The 18,122-nt window shown below is 38.0% G+C and overlaps 2 protein-coding genes across 4 annotated transcripts in view; one reads left to right on the top strand and one right to left on the bottom strand.

Moving 5' to 3' along the window:
- The first annotated feature begins 2,162 nt into the window (after nucleotides 1-2,162).
- The window catches only part of LOC147179514 (chemokine-like protein TAFA-1), a 31,111-nt gene continuing 15,151 nt past the window's right edge, over nucleotides 2,163-18,122 (top strand). Inside the window, exons 1-2 of one of the 3 annotated variants that reach the window (XM_086067884.1) lie at nucleotides 2,163-2,534; nucleotides 4,336-4,480. In XM_086067884.1, coding sequence (XP_085924010.1) covers nucleotides 4,336-4,480 — 145 coding nt within the window. In that variant the 5' untranslated portion in view covers nucleotides 2,163-2,534. Of the gene's footprint in view, nucleotides 2,535-4,332; nucleotides 4,481-18,122 lie in introns of those variants that run through there. The other 2 variants (XM_086067885.1, XM_086067883.1) reach the window with 2 other exon arrangements.
- Nucleotides 16,596-18,122, bottom strand: part of LOC147179512 (chemokine-like protein TAFA-4) — a 38,276-nt gene continuing 36,749 nt past the window's right edge. The window contains exon 8 of the mRNA XM_086067886.1: nucleotides 16,596-16,720. The gene's annotated coding sequence lies outside the window, so the exon portion shown is untranslated. The remainder of the gene's footprint in view (nucleotides 16,721-18,122) is intronic.

The raw sequence follows: 18,122 nt of genomic DNA, 5'->3' as shown, positions 1-18,122 counted from the left end.
TTATTTTTAAATGTTTGAGTGGCAACTACAAATAAAGAACTGAAAAAATGAAAAATGAATGAATGAAAAAGAAACAACAACAATTACACACCCCAATAAAAACTAGGGTATGGTTGTATTCAGAATTAACCACCCACATTCAAATATGCTTTTAAATGGGAGTGCGCACACACCTACCACCATTGAATGTGACTCTGATAAACCCCAATTAAACTTTTACACCAACACCAATTAAACAATTAAAGCTCTAGTAGGCTTTTCCTGACCTTTGTTTTGCTTTTTAGCAGGATTTGTGCCAACACCGATAAACCTTGGTTTCATTTGACCCATACCAAAATCTCCTAAACGCTTAAAAAGAACACCATGCCTACAGTGAACCATGGCGGTGGCAGTATCATCATTTGTGGCTATTTTTCTTCAGCTGGAACTGGGGCTTGACAGAAAACAGTTCAAAATAGATAGCACAAAAACTTAAGACTTCTGCTAGAACGCAAAATAGCATTTAACGTGAGTTTGAATGTGATTGGTTTGGCTTGGGTTTTAAGGGGGTGTGCACACTTGCGCAAAAATCTCCGTTTTATTTATTTAATTATAACAAATTTGTATTGCGCTCATGATGGAAAACGTTTTGAAATGAATTTGATCTCATTGCTTGATATCACTAAAACTTGGCATGTGAACAGGGGTGTGTAGACTTTTTAAATACACTATACATCCCAGACAAACTACAGTACTGCCATTTCGTCCTGTGTTTTTTTTTTTAAGACAAAAAAAGGTTGTGCTTTACCTTGACTAATTTCGGTGACGACTGCCGCCTTCCTCAGAAGCTGTCAAACTGACAATTGTGACGTGTCTTCTCAGCTGATGTTTCTAGGCGTAGTCGGAATGGCTGAGCTGTCGCTCCACGCTCTCCGTCGCTCCATGATCTCCAAAGAAGTGGATCCAATGTGTGGGAAAGTTGAAAAGTTCCTTTGTCCCTATTTAGCGTGTCCGGTCCCCGTTTCCTGATCTCTATTGCTTCTTTTATCCATCTTTTGTATTTTTGTTCTTCTGTTCCAATGATGCTTGCTTTGTCCCAGTCCATGATGTGGTTTTCTCGTTTGCAGTGATCTGATATGGCGGATTTTAGGTTTTCTTGTGTAGCCCTTTCTTTTTCTGCTCTGGTGTAATGCGTTGCTGTTTGTTTATTACATTCCTTTTGGTGTTCTTTTTTTCTTATGTTGAAAGATGTTCCTTTTTCCCCCAACATAGGCTTTATTACAGGTTTTGCAGGGTATTTCATATATAACATTGCATTTATTGTCTTGATGTATACTGTTCTTTGGATGCACTAATTCATGCCTTGTTTTTTTTTGCGTGGCTTAATTATTGTCACCTATATTGTGTTTTCTCATTGCTGGCTGTATTTGTTCTGTGACACCTCTAATATATGGTAATGTGATTATTTACCTGTATTAATTGTCTGTTCTTTTTAAAAAAATGTTTTTGTTGTTCTCTCTTTTGTTTATTTTTGTTCATTTTTTGTCTTGAAAAAGAAAAACCACAGGACGATTTTTTTGGGGGGGGGGGGGGGGTGTTCAAATTGTTCATGTTGTAACAAGGCTCTGAAACCAAAAGGTCATTTTGGAAAATTTTACTCAGAAATGTGGCTAATCCACAGGATTGCTCGGATCCCGTCTCCTGGTCTTGTCACATGTTCATTAGCTCACGGGGCGTAAAAAGGAGACACACGATGGAACTCAGGAAACAATTAGTTGTGAATGGATCATTGTGAGTGAACCACTACACTATGATGCTTTGTTTTCCATTCCCGCAAATCATTTCTAATATTTCCATACTTCATTTCAATTTTCCTTGAGGGAAAAGCCATTTGCCGTCCACAGTGTTGTGTTGTTATTATGTGGGGCAGCCGTATGAGCAAGAAGAAGAAGAAATGCCGCCCCAGGTGATTCCCTCAGTATGTAAATTGTTGTTAATCATGAAGCCCCACATTAAGGTGCGTGCTGCCACTCAACCTCATTTGCATATGATCAGGTGCTGCAGTCCCATGCCACGGTATCTAATCCAGAGGCGGCTCTGAAAGCTTTAAAGCGTGCGTAAGTGCCTTAAGAGTCAGCCCGGCTGCACGAGAACATTTATGTCTTGGCGCTGGCTGAGGGGGAGGGAGTCAGTCAGATCCTCTCACTCTTACTGGAAGGATGCAGACGGTGAGAGGAGAGATTCCACTGCACTTGAACGAGGACGCCGCACGTGCCGACAAATGGGCAGATGAATTCAACGGGAGCCACTCCTGAAGGGGCAGCAGTGGCATTTCAGAGGTGGACTTGAAACAACTGTGCGTCTTTTTCTCCCTCTCTGCTTCTTTCTGAGTCACTGGGGCTGTTGCGGTCAAAAGAGTGGAGCAGCGCGAAGGAAGAGTGAGTGGAGTTCTGTCCTCCAGTCGAGTTAGCGGATGGAATCAACATGAGCGGCATCGTGGATGGATTTATAGCATTTTGTTGAGTTATTTATATAATCGTGGACGGCTTGCTCAGGTGAGATGCTCTTTTACTCCTGGCTGTAAAGTAATTGTGATGGCAGCTTCATGTGTGTTGAGATGGCAGGAAGAATGAGAAAATGTCACTTTATATGCAAATTGTTGTGATTGATGCTCCTTCAAACAGATGTTTCAAGGTTCAGCAGAAATATTTTGGTGTATTCTTCTACACGTCAACACATCTACTTAAATTCAGCTTCTGTTCACGTTACATTGCACTATAAAGGTTTGAACGTAAATGTTCAAATGAGCAAAAAAGTTGAAATCCCTTCACATGTATGCAAATACTGGAGTTCTTTTCGTTATAATGAACAGGCTGTGGACGCAACTTTGAGCGCGTAGATGATTTAATTCATGATGTCAGGTTGTTAGAGAGGATAAAAATGTAAGAGCTTGAATGTCACTCGAATGAAGTCCTCCCTTCACCAGAAAAAAAAAAAAACTTCCGCCGTTGTTATATTCTCTTATTTCTTCTCTAAACAATGTATTGCAACAGCTTTTGATTCGTATATTTCTGCTGTGTCACTGTCACATTATTCTGACAGACACAGAAAAGCCTCGGCAGCCTTCTGCTAGTAAAATCGTGTCTGTCTTTCAAGTTGGAGTTTGGTTTGGAGGCAGGGACGCTGCTGAGGAGTGGATGGGAATCAGTCTGTCAGGGGAAATCTCTGCTGCTGCAAAAAAAAAAAAAACTCCCCAGGGATCGCTCCACATTTGCAGCCGCGTCGCTCTGGAAGAACAGAGGGCAAACTAGGAAGACAAGCCATGAAGAACCAATTTAATGCCGCTCAGAATGATTAAAGCGGCATTATGTGAAGAAATGAAGCCATTAAAAAAAAAAAGTGTCTTAAGTTATTGCTAAGATGACCGCAGACTTTAATGATCTTTCATATGGCGAATACTTAATGTTGTGTTATTACTAGCATTGGTGCTCGGGTTACTGTTCAGAGGTGGCTTGTCCAAACTTTTCAGACTATGTTTCTATGGAAACAAACATAAATGTCACTTCCACTTCTTTCAGCCTTTAAGTTAGTCAGGTGTTGATTGGCAAGATGCTTATATTCTTACTCAAACACTAATAAACGGAACCCTAGACAAACCAAATAAAAAAAACGACAATTGCTATTGATTGCTTTAAGTCACTGAAGGAATTTAAAAAAAAATCTTCTGGCAGTAGCTTAGGGCAAAAAAAAAAAACACCAGGAAGAAAGATGGTACATTCAAACAATATATTTTTTACTTATATTACTTGCTTTAAAAGCTTTACATACAGACAACTTTGCACAAAAACATTCTGTTTTTGGAACCTGGAATTTGCATGCCAGGTCTAGCCTCCCTCTCTTACTACCCCAAAACACGTTTTCAATATTGAGCCTTTATTTGGCTTAGGAATTGGAGAGTAAGTGATTTGCATCGATGTTTTGTCTGTTAAAGGCCAGTTAAATGTCACACTTTTAAGTCCCTAAATATCAACATTGTAGCAGAGTTAGAAAAAACAACTGACGGCATCATTCTCATGATGTCGAAAATGGTTGTCCAATATCCAATATAAAAGGAAAAATACATCTAACTCAGCTTCCCAATCATATTAAGCCTAAATGACACTTCTTAAGTAAAAAATAATAACAGACAATTAATTTACTCCCTCCTGCAGCTTAAGAAGCAATTGCTGAGAAACGTTGAAGGCGCGTTTGGCCTTGATGAGCGCGGCAAAAACATGGCAGCGTATTTCTGTTCAAACGAGAGTGTGTCTATGTATGTCCGCTGACGTGACAGATTTTCAACATGATCCTCAGCAGATGTGTCCTGTCATGTCCTGGCTGCTCTGCCTGTGCCTCTGGGTCAGCGTGACGGCCATTCAGCTGTGTCAGGCCACCTTCTACGACACCATCCAGCAGCAGCAGCATGGGACGAGGCCCGGGCGCACCACCATCCACATGATCGGTGAGCCCTCCTCGTTCCGGTTTTCCGCAAAGCCTCCGAAGGAGCAGAAAATGTCTTTTCACTTGATTATTGAACAAAGGAGCCGCAGCCTTTGTAACCGGTTTGGCTCCTTACGTTTAATTAGATTGTCGCGAGCTCGCAGAGAGTGACTTCGATTTCCTTCGAGTTCATTTCGCTATCTCGATTGGAAATCACATTTTTTTAAACCTTGCAGCAAATCAATGTTGGTATTTTCATGTGTTTCATTGCGCCTCAGCATGAAACCGCACGTGCCCATTATGGTGGAACGGTTCCATATGTACAGTACCTCATATTTTGAGATTATTTCTTCCCTGACAGTTGTTAGCGATGGGCTTTGATGTTTTATTTATGTTCACAGCAACCCTTTAATAACATTTGTTCTTGAAAATATGAACGCTATGATAACTCCTGCTTGCTGCTGTGGAATTCTGTCTTTTCGAGGCACTCAAGTAACGCTCACCTGCTAGGCTATTATTGCTCATACCATTCTTTTCACACATTTTTTTCCGTGGTGCAGGGAGGGGGGGATGTGGTGAGCTGTCGGCAAGTGCTGGAGTTTTGGTTACTATGGTTATGGAAACTATAGACTGAAACTTAACATACTCCTCCAGTTTGTTTCAACTTTAAAGATTTTCAAAGCATATTTATGTAAAGACAAGCTGAATCAATCATTGCATATGATTCTCCAGAAAAAATAAAATAAATAAAAAATCATTGCATATGATATGAATTACCATAAATAACGCGCCCCCGTGTATAATACGCCCCCACAAAATCCCTATTACAATGCAGCTTTTTCTTACTTATTATAATACGGTCCCCCAATTTGCTGGTATCCAGAGTGATCAATATGAATGAACAAAAGATTCATAACACACCAATTTAGATTAAATGCTTTTAAATCCAGGTTAAAAACGATACTATAGATTAAGGACTTTCAAAGTATTTTTTTTTACCATGTATTTGAAAATCTTTTTCTTTCACTGTAAACTCTTTAAGTAAGTGATTTTTTTATATCTTTACTTGGCTTTTAAATATTATTAACTCTGTAACTGCTGTAACATTGCACTTTGAATAACAACGTGTCAAGCCTTTTTTTTTGGTACAATTCCTAAATACTGCCTAGGTACAAGTAAAGATCTTTTTTTCTTTCTTTTTTGCCAAATAAATGAGTGTTAATCACGGACTTTTACAGTATTTTTTTCTCTTAGAATAAAACATGCAGAAATATCTAGAATTAAGTCTTAAGTGTGAAATCAATGCTCGGAAATGATTTATTTCATGAATATTGCATGCTAGGTGCAGATGTTGTTTGTGAAGACACATTTTCCACTTGCTAGTTCTTCATTAATATTGAACCTTAATTGGATTCAGTTCCTTAGTGAGGATCCCTCAGATATTCGGTACATTTCGCAATTTCCTCCTTGAGTCTGCCGCTGATATTCATGCTACATTGCCTCCTCTCAATTTGCTCAGCAATAGCGATGGCACACCTTGTGAAATTGAATTGAATATAAAATGACCAAACCACTGTAGTTGAACTTTTGTTTTTGCCAATCGGGGAGGTGTGTAAATATATATTTACTACCTCCGGACTGGATGGCGAAGAAGGCGTCACATCTTTAAAGGAAGAATGCATCCTCCTTTTGTAGTACAGTACTTTGCACATTTTGCATTCCATCTTACATATCATGAAAAAAAAAAAAAACCTTGGGAGAAAATAGGAGCGATGACGTCAAATGCGCAATTTGTATTTACCAGGGCTCTCCACGACTAAACGTGTAAATATGCTGCCATTCTATTTAGCATGTAGCTAGTGCTCACTCTTGGATAAATGAGATGCCAGTTTTATGAGCACAGGATGGGCAGCCCGTCCAGATTGATCCTGACACTGAGACATTTGTTCAGCGCTCTGTGTTGCGCGCCTGTTGGATTGGTGTGAGGATTGGGGTTGACGGGTCATCAATTGGTGGCAAGAAGGCCAGTGGATGGAGACCACTGGGCCAATCATGAAAGCCGGCCAAATGCCATAAGTTCAACACGGCCAGTATTACTCGCGGAAATCGAGATTAGGCAGGACGACGGATCACTCCTGTCCACTTCAATAGAAATTTAGATTCATGAGATGTTTAAAAAGCGCCGGCCATAACTTTGAGGATAGACTGTAACACGTTTGTGGAGATATTTGGATATTCTGTAGTGCTTGAGCATCTCAGGAACCCTCAATATACCTTACATGAAAAATTTCAAAACAGTCTATTGGATGATTAATGATCAATAAAAATCTGATGAGTTCGATTTTTATACTATTTAAAATTAAAATTGGCATGCTGATTTCTAAATTGCACGTCATTTTGACACAGTTTACCCTCCAGGTAAGCACATTTCTTCTGATAGGCTGGAGTAAGATTGCAGTAAGAAGAGCTGATTACGATTGGACTTATCTACAACTACGTGGCAACTTGTTTGTGCAGTCACAATTCAGTACTATCAACATCTGCAAACAAAAAGCTAGCATAGTAGGAATTAAGAGGATTAGTGCTGGCTTTTGTTCTAACCTGTAACCATAGACACAGTAAGTTCTATTTCATTTCATTAGTTTTTATTTTTTATTTTTCAAAGCTTCTAACTATTCAGTCTTAGCGTTTTCTTTACATACATAACATTGATTACATTTTTTGTTTTTTAACAAAATAGGGATCCTATAGCTCTACAACTTGACATGAAAGAGAAAAAACAAGATTAGTCTTGGATTGCGCACTCAAAAATTGGTTTAAAACAGCTGTCAGTTCTAACCAAACAAATATTGGGTTCCTCAGTGTTATCAGTACAGGAAATTTGAAGTGATTGTGAAAATGTTGTGTCTGTTCCGCATAAGAAACATGGAGTGACGAGCTTACTAACTTATCACGCAGTAATGTTGGTTATTTTAGTTAACTAAAACTAACGAAAAAACTAAAATAAAATAAACAATTTTGCTAACGAAATAAAATAAAAACGAAAATGCTTAAAAAAAAAAAAAAAACTAATTAAAGCTAACTATAATTATAGCAAAAATGTCCTTAGTCTTTGGTAATAAATTTCATGCATGAGCCTTTGCGGATGATTTAAAATGTGATTTTAAGTAGCTTTATTTTGATACTAACCGGAATAAGGACATTTGAAAGTGTGGCACACAAAAGTGACGTCATCTAGCAGCAGCCAATAGAAAAGCACCTTCAGATGACGTTGCTCCCATGGTGTTTTTTAAATATTGCGCACAAGTAATACACATTTAAAAACAAAAAAACTAAAACTAATACTGAAATTATGCATTTATGAAATAACTAAAACTAATAAAAACTAACAGAACCACCTTGAAAACTAATTAAAACTAACAAAATTTCAAAAACCAAAACTCAAAACGAAATAAAAACTCACTAAAATGAAAAATTCCAAAACTATAATAACCCTGATAAGGACCCACTAAAGTGAATTCGGGCATTTGTTTGTTTCTATAGCATAATACAAATGTGAAATGGGGAAAGCCTAAAACTCAGTTATGCACGTTGGGTGTCCGGCATGACTCTCTCTTTCCCCTACTATATAAACTTGAGTGCCTTTGTTGAGTTTCATGTTCCCATATTTATACGGTGAAAATATATGTATGGTCAATGATTACAAGAAAATCACCTGTTTCTTATATCCCACAGCTCTACTTTTGCTGCCTTACAGTCTCTGATTGCGTGGAGCTTTTTTTCCCGCCTCACTGGTAGACAGGCAGTACTGCGCTCAACCCTATGATTCATAAGGTGTGCATTTATTTGGTGCAAAGAGCATGAGTAGTGCACCAAAAGAGAACACATTGTGTTTGTCGTGAGCATCTGTAAAACACTGTGGTGGAGTGATCATTTTGGGGTCTTGACCCCACAATGTTGTCCACAGGAGAAATTTCCATGCTGAAATCATTGACATGTCAAAGTAAAAACAGATTTGTACTTGTGGTGATTTGGGCAATAGAATAAACTAATCAACATATTTCTTGAAATAGCTGAAGGGGTGTAGTTAGTTTGAATGAACAGCCTGATGCGGCAACTACAACTGGTGATGAAAAAATGGTCACACCGTCCTTCCTTCCATTCTATTCTAACAAAAACTATTATGGACGGTGGTTGTTAAAGTGGGTTCGATCGAACCCCAGGGGTTTGATGAGTCATTCTCGGGGGAGCGCGGTGTATGTGTGTGTTTGCTCTTTTATTTATTTTTATTTTTTAACATCTCCTTTCAGCCATCATTATCTGCAGCTGATCATACTGCTTTGCTTGGCCATAATATTTAGTGTCACCAAATATAATTAGTAAAAATAATTTAAAAAACGAAGAGCAGGAGCCAACATTTTTTGACCCAAAAACGTGTCACTTTCAAAGAAGTCACACATTCCTGAACCTGTCTCTTTTCAATGTTGCCACATTTGAACAAGTAAAGTAACTGATTGCGGAATATTAAAAGTAACTCATTTAGATTACAAGTTACTTTAATAGTTACATTCAGCAGTTGTATAAGGCGCATTAACCGGGATGCATGCCTGTCCTGTTATCAGACACAACTTAAAAGGTGGACCTGATAACATGAATGAATATGAAATGTAGCACTTGCTAAGCTATCTTAGCACCTTTAACAGGTACGTGAGACACTTTGCAAACTTAACAATTGTAGTTTGCGCACATAAAAATGGTAGCATTAACTTCCTTCTCAAGATAACTATCTTCGGTAATATGTGAAATACTGCGAGTTTGGTAACTTAAACAACTGCGTCACTTTATTGTAATTTATCACTCTCCAAACGCTCTCTAAAACTACAGCAAATTATGTTAATTGCTGCTGTATACTTGTTGATTGTGTAATATTACAATGTATGTGTCATGTGTTCGGTTGTAACTGTTTACTTTAGTTTTAACTCTCACAAGGGTGTGTTTGGTGACGTGACTTCTTGGTAATGTCTTTTGTGTTACTAAAAGACATACTGACTCCTGTAAGTGAGTTGTGAATGTGCCTTCTGCTGATCGCTCATTAAATATTACATTGTTGTGTTTATGTGTGAAAGTCATTGTTGTTGTTTTTTCTTTGAACATAGTTACTTTCTATGCAAGTAATGCATGAGTAATTTTATGCCCTAATAAAATATATTCCTATGGTTTGAATTAGAACATCCAGTTTTATTTTTTTGGAACGGTTCTTTTTAATCAACTGATTTTAAAGATTCAGTTCACTTAAAAGAACTTTCATGCTCATCACTATTGTGATATATATATATATATATATATATATATATATATATATATATGCAGAACATTTGACGGTTTTAATACTTTATCCTTAACTGCACAACAGAGTATAATTTGCATAAATTGGTCAATTATTTATTTATTTAGTCTTTTGTCTTTATATCTTTCATTTAACATATTAATGATTTTTTTTTTCCAATTCAGCAAAATATTACCCTGGCAAAGTCATTATGAGTCAAATCCAGTCACTTGAAGAAACTTCAAGAAACGTTTTGCTCTTTATAAAACCTTTGACTGCAAGTCTTGCATAATACTATTAATAATACTTTTTTTTTATATGTAAAATTGATGGATTGTGTAAAAGTTGTGAGGGTCAAAGTGTTACATCTGGAGTCTATCCCAGTTGTATTAGCAGATAAGTATAGTCAAACAACAGCTTCGGACGAGTGTAATATGCTCGTCTCGAATTAAAAAGACGTTGCTCACACAAAACGCTGAGTGTGAGCCGGCGCATTATGTGGAGAGACAAAGAGTAGCCGTAGTTGCCTGAGGTGGCCTTGCACCGTGGTGAACTCTCTCCCACCATATGTCAGCTTCGCCGCGTCATGCTGTACACACCTGAAAGGTCGTCTTTAGTCACCACGGTTGCCGTCTGTCTCTTACTCTCCATGTAAAAACGAGTTGAGATATGCAGAGCAAAACATGTGAGTGAGTACAAGCAGAAAGAACTGACTTGTAAGTATGTATATCATTTATTCAGATAAAAGTCATAAATCTTTCACACAGTGTGATACCTTTTACACTGCAATATATTGTCCTCTGTTCACAATGCTTACAGGTCGTGATATTGTTAAAGAAGCTTTAATCACCTTTGCGTCAGTCAGTGGCACAAAAAAATTGGTGTAAATCAAGGTTTACACTGAAACTTGACCACAATCCACGCCTGGATTGACTGGTCAACACTTTTTTTTTTACCACAGGGAAGAATGGAAATACAATGAAACTGTTGCCTTCCTGACTAGGCATTAAAGAGAAATTAAATACAGTACTCACAAAAAGTGGCTTTCAGGAGAAATGTATGGAAAATGTTAAAAAGTTCATGCTACAGTGATATCATATCATAAAAGTAGGACATTTAATTAAAAGGATGCACTGGTGATTTCCTCGTCTCCAACAATTCATTGACAGAAAAGTTAACAAAAAATGGTGGGTACACCACAACAAAAAATGTCAACGTCTCAATAACTGGTCATGTGCCCTCGAGCATCAATTACCGCTTGACGACGACGTCTCATGCCGTTCACAAGTCGACTCAGTGCTGAGGCATGGCGTCCCACTCTTCTTGAAGGGCAGCCCTCAGGTATTCGAGGTTGTGGGGTGCAGAGTTTCCAGCCTCTACACGGCGACTCAGCTGATCCCACAGGTTTTCAATAGGATTCAGGTTTGGAGCAAATGCAGACTATTCCATTTGAGGTACACCAGTTTCCAACCGCCGTTCCCTCCTCCATGAGCTGGAGCATTGTCGTTTGTGAATTTTGCTGTTAAACTCCATGTTGGAGAACAACAACTTTTGCGAAAAGTACTGAAACATTTTAACAGTTGGACATGTGCATTCAAAAGTTTAGAGCAGGTCACATTAAGTTCACCTGAAAAGCTTTCAATGCATTCTAGGCTCGTCATGAAATTTCACCTGAAAGCCAAATATCCCTAACTTTTTAGTGTATTTTTGATTAGTGTATTTGAGATATGAGTTCAGTATGTAAGACACTGATAACTCAAGACGCTCATATAGCAGATCATCTTTTACCATTAAAATGAATGGAAAGGCCATTCAGCTGTCCTATCCTCCAAAAATAAGGTTATAATGTGTATTTTAATGGGGAAAAATAGCGATCCATAATGTTGGAATGTATCTGTCAATCTGTATTATAGTGCCCCCACTCAGTGATAATTTCGAAAATGAAACCAAAAACAAAATAGAATCCGTTCTTTGAGACAATGACGATAACTAAAATTGACAGAAAATTTCGTCAATGACTAAAATGAAAACGAAAACAAACACAGTGACGGAAATTCACGAAATCCAATCAGAAGAAGAAATGAAACGCGAGTGGCAGAAAATAAACACTCAGAAACTGTTCACTGCAATTTATCTAATATTCAGACATATTTACATTAATTTTGCAGCAGTAAGATAAGAGCTGTAATCTCAATCAATTATGCACTTTTTTTTTTATTTAGGTGAAAACTAAGGTTTAAGATGACATTATTGTCAATTCAAAATATGTTTCATTGAAACAAAGTTCAATAAAGACACAGTTGTGTTAAATGTGTCTTGCTTAAACTACAGTTACAAATAGGCATGTTGTAATTTTCTGTATAAAATATTAAATGTATGCTGAAGGAAGACAGCAACTAAATTGTCAATTTAGTCCACTAAAATTGCTCTTTATTTTCATCGACTAAAATTGGATTAAAACTAAAATAAAATCAGGTGACTAAATTATGACTAAAACTTTAATTTTAGTCAAAAGACTATTACTAAAACTAAATTAAAATTTCTTGTCAAAATTAACACTGCCCCCAAGTGACCAAGTCACACACAGCAGAAGGAGCAGCACAATGTCTATTGAAGAAATGTCACTGTTTAATCATTTTAAATGTTTAATCTTTACATTGTATTTAATTATGTCATTACAGTATGTTTTAATGTAGTATAATATTATAGGATGGTATTTTTATTGCTATCCAAAGCAATTGAAGTAATTTCTTCTTCTTTTTGTTGTGTTTCCATCCATTTTCTAGCCTAACGCTTATCTCGGTCAGGGCTGCAGGGAGCTGCAGTTAGCATAGTTGACTGTGGACGACAAGCTGACTGCACCAGTCAGTTTCCAGTCAATAACAAGGAAAATACAGAATCCTTTCCCACTCACATTCACACATTGCCTGAGAGGTAACTGAACGAGCAAAGTCAGATGAGTGAGCCACTATAGAATCAGTGGCGTTGTTCACACTTCCCAAAACCCCAAATTACTCTAATTCATCCATTAAAAAAAAATAAAATAATGATATGTTTTCATTATTTTTACATTGACAATATAATTCAAATCTCTTCTCTCATCTTTTCATGAGATTTAATTGAGTTGGTTTTTTTTGTGTCCGTTTGCTTTGTATGCTTGAAGAAAGGAAGCTGCTGGCTGCTTCACAGTGACATGAAAAATGGATATTCGACTGTCACAAACAAAGGTTATATCCTGTGCGCGCTGTTTTAGACAATGACAATTTAATAGCCTTATATAATGCATCCTGGAGGCACATTAGTTTGACACACAACAGCCCCCCCCCCACCCCCCCATCCGTACTCGACCTCCTCTCATCCGTACTTTCTCTTTTGTCAATGCCGCTTCCGTGGTGCCGATGGGAAGTGTCGTGCCTCCTCAGCCGGAGGCCTTACCACATCTGCAGCGACGCATATCCGCTTTGTTCTTGCCATTGTTGCACACGCCACTCTGATGTGAGACCACTGACCCTTTTGTAGCGCGCAAGAAAGTTGTAAAACTGCCTTTTCAAAATGGATATTCTTTACTTTACTGGAGAGGCGAAGCTGCTTCTGCAGGCGCTGTATCATATACTGTAGGTCTGCTTTTCTTGTTATTAGATCATTTCAGACAGATTTGCTTTTGTTGTCCCCCCCAAAAAAAATCTTTCGTCTTCTTCTTAAAGTAAATGAATCTAAGGACTATCAGTGTCCTAATTATTATTGTATGCGCATCGTTACAAATAGCTTTTGCATATTTCAGTGTTTGCCATTTATTCGTCTTATGGTTTATGAATAATTCATAAAAGTGCTCCTCTAAGCTTCTGGATATTTGTTTAAACAGCATGTTTAATTGAAGTTTTTCAGCCAATGTGTAGCAGCTAACGCTTCTTTGCAAAAATGAATTTCACTTGCCCACAGCTTAATTAATTAGCCAGCCTCTTTGCCAAATGGTGCCTGCCCTACACAAAACATGCAACAAATATTAAAGAAGGCTTCATAACTTGAAACATGATTTGTTCTTCTCCTTGTCATAAATGTAAGTTCATTGATGAGTTTGGCTGCAAGTTCAAAGACCTTAAATTGTAAAAGATTTCTCACAAAAAAAAAAAATTAAAGAGGAAAAAATGTTTTTGCAGTTTGGTTTAAGGAAAAACAATTTTTTTTTAAAGCTCTCATAAATACTGTATTTTAAATGGCACTGTGGTGTGCAATCGTTCACCGGCACCTATTTTGAATTAGGGTTAGAAGACGGAACATTTGTCAAAAAAGAAGAAAAAAAAATGGAGATTGTGGCTTTCACAAATCAGCATAGCTGATATTACTTAGGCCATGAAAGTAAGCTTCAGTGCTTAGTAATGTTTGGAAATGCATGTCACAAATACATACTGTTCATAAGCTACATCTTCATTTTCAATGTTCAGTGCTCTTAACTAAAGCAGATTTACCAAATATATATCTTATGTTGGATATTTCTCAGTTGTTGCCATGTAGGATCCTTTGATTACCGGAATGGAAGCTGATTTCCATCATGCTAACGGCTAGGCTAATGTTAGGCAAAGCAAGTGCTGTTTTAGCTAAAGTAAGCCAAGCTGTCAACTATTGCGGCTCATGAAGTTAGTTAGTTGGTTAGAAGTCAGTTTTATTTCCACTTGTCTTTTTCACACAGTTAGGTGGGGAGATGTTTGAGATTGTTGTTGTTCATGGCGGCTTTGTCATCGTGTCGTGACCCCGCCTCTGCATTCAAAATTTAAAAGAAAACATTTGTACTGCCGTTTTTTGTAGCCCTCATTTTAACACATTTAAGGAGACTGTAAACTTATGACAGTTGATCTTACCTGATGAGGGCTAGAAAGAAAAAAACAAAATAAAACAAATATGGGTTGGTCTACTAGTCTTGGGTTTAAACCTCCTGATCGCAACCCCTAACATGGCGGATGAAGAACCTATAGACAGAATTGTTATAAGTTATATATTTAGCCTATAGGGGGATAAGGTGGCTGTGGGAGGTCATTGCCTCAAGCATTCACAATCAAAATAGGTAAATTTGTGGGAGTATTGTTCTACATCACTTTGAACTCATCTTCAAGTGACCTTCTTTACTGCACAATTGCGCTGTGAACATTTAGCACTCGTGACAAATAGCAAGTAAGCGCAGCATTTAGTACATAGCATGAGGCGAACTGTTATGTGTCATCCTCGTGACCTCTGAGACAGCCGTGTCCTCGGCTGTTTTTGAGTAAAACGCCTCATCAGTCGCTTCAGGCGCATCCTCATGTTCAGACTTTCTGCCATCAAAATCGTCTCAGATCAAATCATTTCTCATCTTCTCTGGCGTGTTCCTCAAACATTAGCATCATCACTGTGACAGTGAGCTAAAATAAACAAGCGTCTCTTCATACTCGTGCTGATGTTCATTAATTATAGCGCATATTTCGGGGTTAGGGCAAAAAAGCCGAACATACTCTGTATGCCTGTGTTGCTGTTCACTAACCTGCTAACAAATGCTGTATTCCATGCTAAAAATATAGATACTATAAATATACTTTCTATTTTCTCTTATTTACTTTAACTTGCTACTTATTTGACTGTCTCGTTTATCCCAAGGATGATAACCCTATACCTCCATGCTGCCCCACCCTTTGAATTTCCTATTTTGGTTGCAAGCCAAGTAATAAACTATTAGAATAATGAAGGAATTTTCCAACTACTTTTTCCCTGACAGGTATGAAACATCCTCTCCGTGGTATTAGCAGGATTTGTTTTTACTTTCTTGGCTGCCAGCACTTTTCCAAATGTGTCATAGTGCTTAGCTGACTGCCTTCCTTCTTACTCCAGGGCTCTGCTTCCATGTGCATAGCAAAGCAAACTATTAGCGATACCATTATTTTGGCTGTATGCAAGCTAAATAAGTGGTTTTCTTACATCCCACCATTGTTTGAGGAAGCCTGCGGAACATTAGGAGCTGAGAATGAATCAGTGGCTTTTAAACAGAGTTAACAGCACATCATGAATTTTTTAGATTAATTCGTCTGTAATGGCGACTGTAAGAAGTAATTAGTATTAAACTTTAATTAGTCTGAATTGTGTTAGACAGGGACAGGAAGTTCCATAGCACAATCCTGTACATTAGCCACCGGTAACTGCATTTGTGGTCACTCAATAGAAGTTGCTGACTTACATGAAAGGCGAAATGAATCAATGTCTCCTTTGTTACGTCCAGTGGTTATACAAATTCTACACACCACTGTTGAAAAGTGTGTAGACTTTTTTTTTTTGTCCACTGTTGATACGGGTATTTGCATAAAGAATGAAAGGATCCGCCACAGTACAGACTCACCGTAATTACTTGCAGAGGTTCTACATGCAGCACCTGTGTGGCTTTATGTGGAGGCGCTGTTCCTATTTAATTCAACATTTCTGCTGTTGGAACAAAAGCTACTGTTAAATTAATGATAACTTTGCGTTCCTCCTGTTTCTAAATATTCTATCACGCACTTCTGACCTTCTTGTTTTGCGCGCCGAGGATTTTCCAGGCAAATGATCAAGCAGCTTCGCCCCCTGCAAGGTGAAAACTAGCCTTAATTTGAATGTGCACAATTTTTTTGGGGGTTATTTTAACAGGCGTGGCAACACTGCACTTTGCAAGAAGAACAATGCTTTTGTCACATCACTGTTAGGCCATTTATTATTATTATTATTATTGGTTTAATTATGGATTGGTGAAGTATTATAAATAATAATAAATATTCATAGACAATAACACAAGTAACAAATGGAAAATAGCTGAATGTAATTTCACTTTCAATTTATTTATTTAGTCAGGACGCTGCATGTTAATGAACATCCCACGGGACACATGCATGTAAACACACCTCACCGGATTATAGCCAGAGGCTAATTTCCATCCGTTGTCCCCTGGCAGATCACAGAATAAACAAAATATCAAGGAGAAAAAAAGCACAATATACAAAGCAAGAAATATTGATTGAAAACATGATTAAATGTCCAAGTAATGATTACATGACTGATTTGCTTTTTGCCATGTTTTGAGTTCGGTCTTGAAAATGGGGCATTCTCTGATGTTGAGCGCTAGGCTATAGTGTTCCGTGTCTTACAGCCTCTGATTGACAAAGCCGACGGTCCAATGGAGTAAAAAGTACCATTTCAAGAAATGTCAAGTATGCTGCATTAAAAGTACAATGCATCCAAAAAGTTAATTGACTAAATGTAATAGAGTAAAAGTAGCTCATTACGACCCACGTTTGCTGATTGTCTGTCTGTCAAGGTAAATGGCTAGATTTGTATTGTAAGATACCATTTTTGTTGTACCTCGCAAGTAAAAAGCTTGTCAGTTCTCGCGACAGTATGGGCAGCATGGTTACTTATCAAACTTTGTCATTACCCTTCAAGAAATGGAAACGTGATTAGTTGAAGAGGATGTTAATGTCACGTGCCCGCCATGTCCGCTCAATGACTCTTTTGCACAAATAAATGATGACATTTTTATGAGCACATCACTTTCTAACAACTTATGAATTGTTATTGCTAGGGTTCAAAGGCGCGAGAGGAGGACCCGGGAGGAAGGCAGAGTCACGTGTGAGTCTTTTAATCAGTAAACATAGATGTGAGGAGCAGAGCAAGGGGGTTCAAGTCCAGGCAGGGGGTAAACGATCCACAGCCGAGTTGACTTTGGCAGGCAGGCGAGGGTGCGGCTTCAGCAGGTGCGGGAGAGTCCCCGAGCTACATCGCACGCGACCCACGTCGTTTTGACTTTACGGCGGCAGTGCCTCGTCCGTAGCACCTTCTTTTTCGTTAATTTCCCACAGTAATGCCGCCATTTTAAAGTTATTTAAAGTTGTGTTGTTGTTACCTCCAGCAAAAGGCGTCGTCCATCAGCCGGTCACATTTATTGATTATTGATTGCTTTGAATTAATTTGGACAGAATGTTTACTGATAAAGGCTACTTTTGTCACTATTACATGGAGGTCTCAGAGAAAGTTTGTGTGTGTTTAGTCTGCAGAGGCGGTGCGGGGTTGGGGCCACACCTAATGACGTCAAAAAGTTCCAAAAGCTCATTTTCTCAGGTTGGGAGGGGCTGGTGCTTGTAGAGCAGAATGACCTAGAACTTCTCATAGGGGGCGAATAGAGGAAAACAAAACACCACTTCGGTGATGTCTTTGGTGTTGGAATTAGCATTTTAACATGGCTAAAAGCTCCAAAAAGTAGATTTTTCACATTGCTGTCCCTTTAAATCCTTTAAATTGTGCATATTTTATCAACCTTGAGTTTGAAATAAGCAATTATTTTGTATTGAAC

Source organism: Leptonotus elevatus, chromosome 2 (genome assembly GCF_054856555.1).
Source record: "Leptonotus elevatus isolate MCC_2025b chromosome 2, RoL_Lele_1.0, whole genome shotgun sequence".
In the NCBI taxonomy this organism is placed as follows: domain Eukaryota; kingdom Metazoa; phylum Chordata; class Actinopteri; order Syngnathiformes; family Syngnathidae; genus Leptonotus; species Leptonotus elevatus.
Note: the sequence above shows the minus strand (reverse complement) of the source record. Positions and strands in the feature narration are given on the sequence as shown.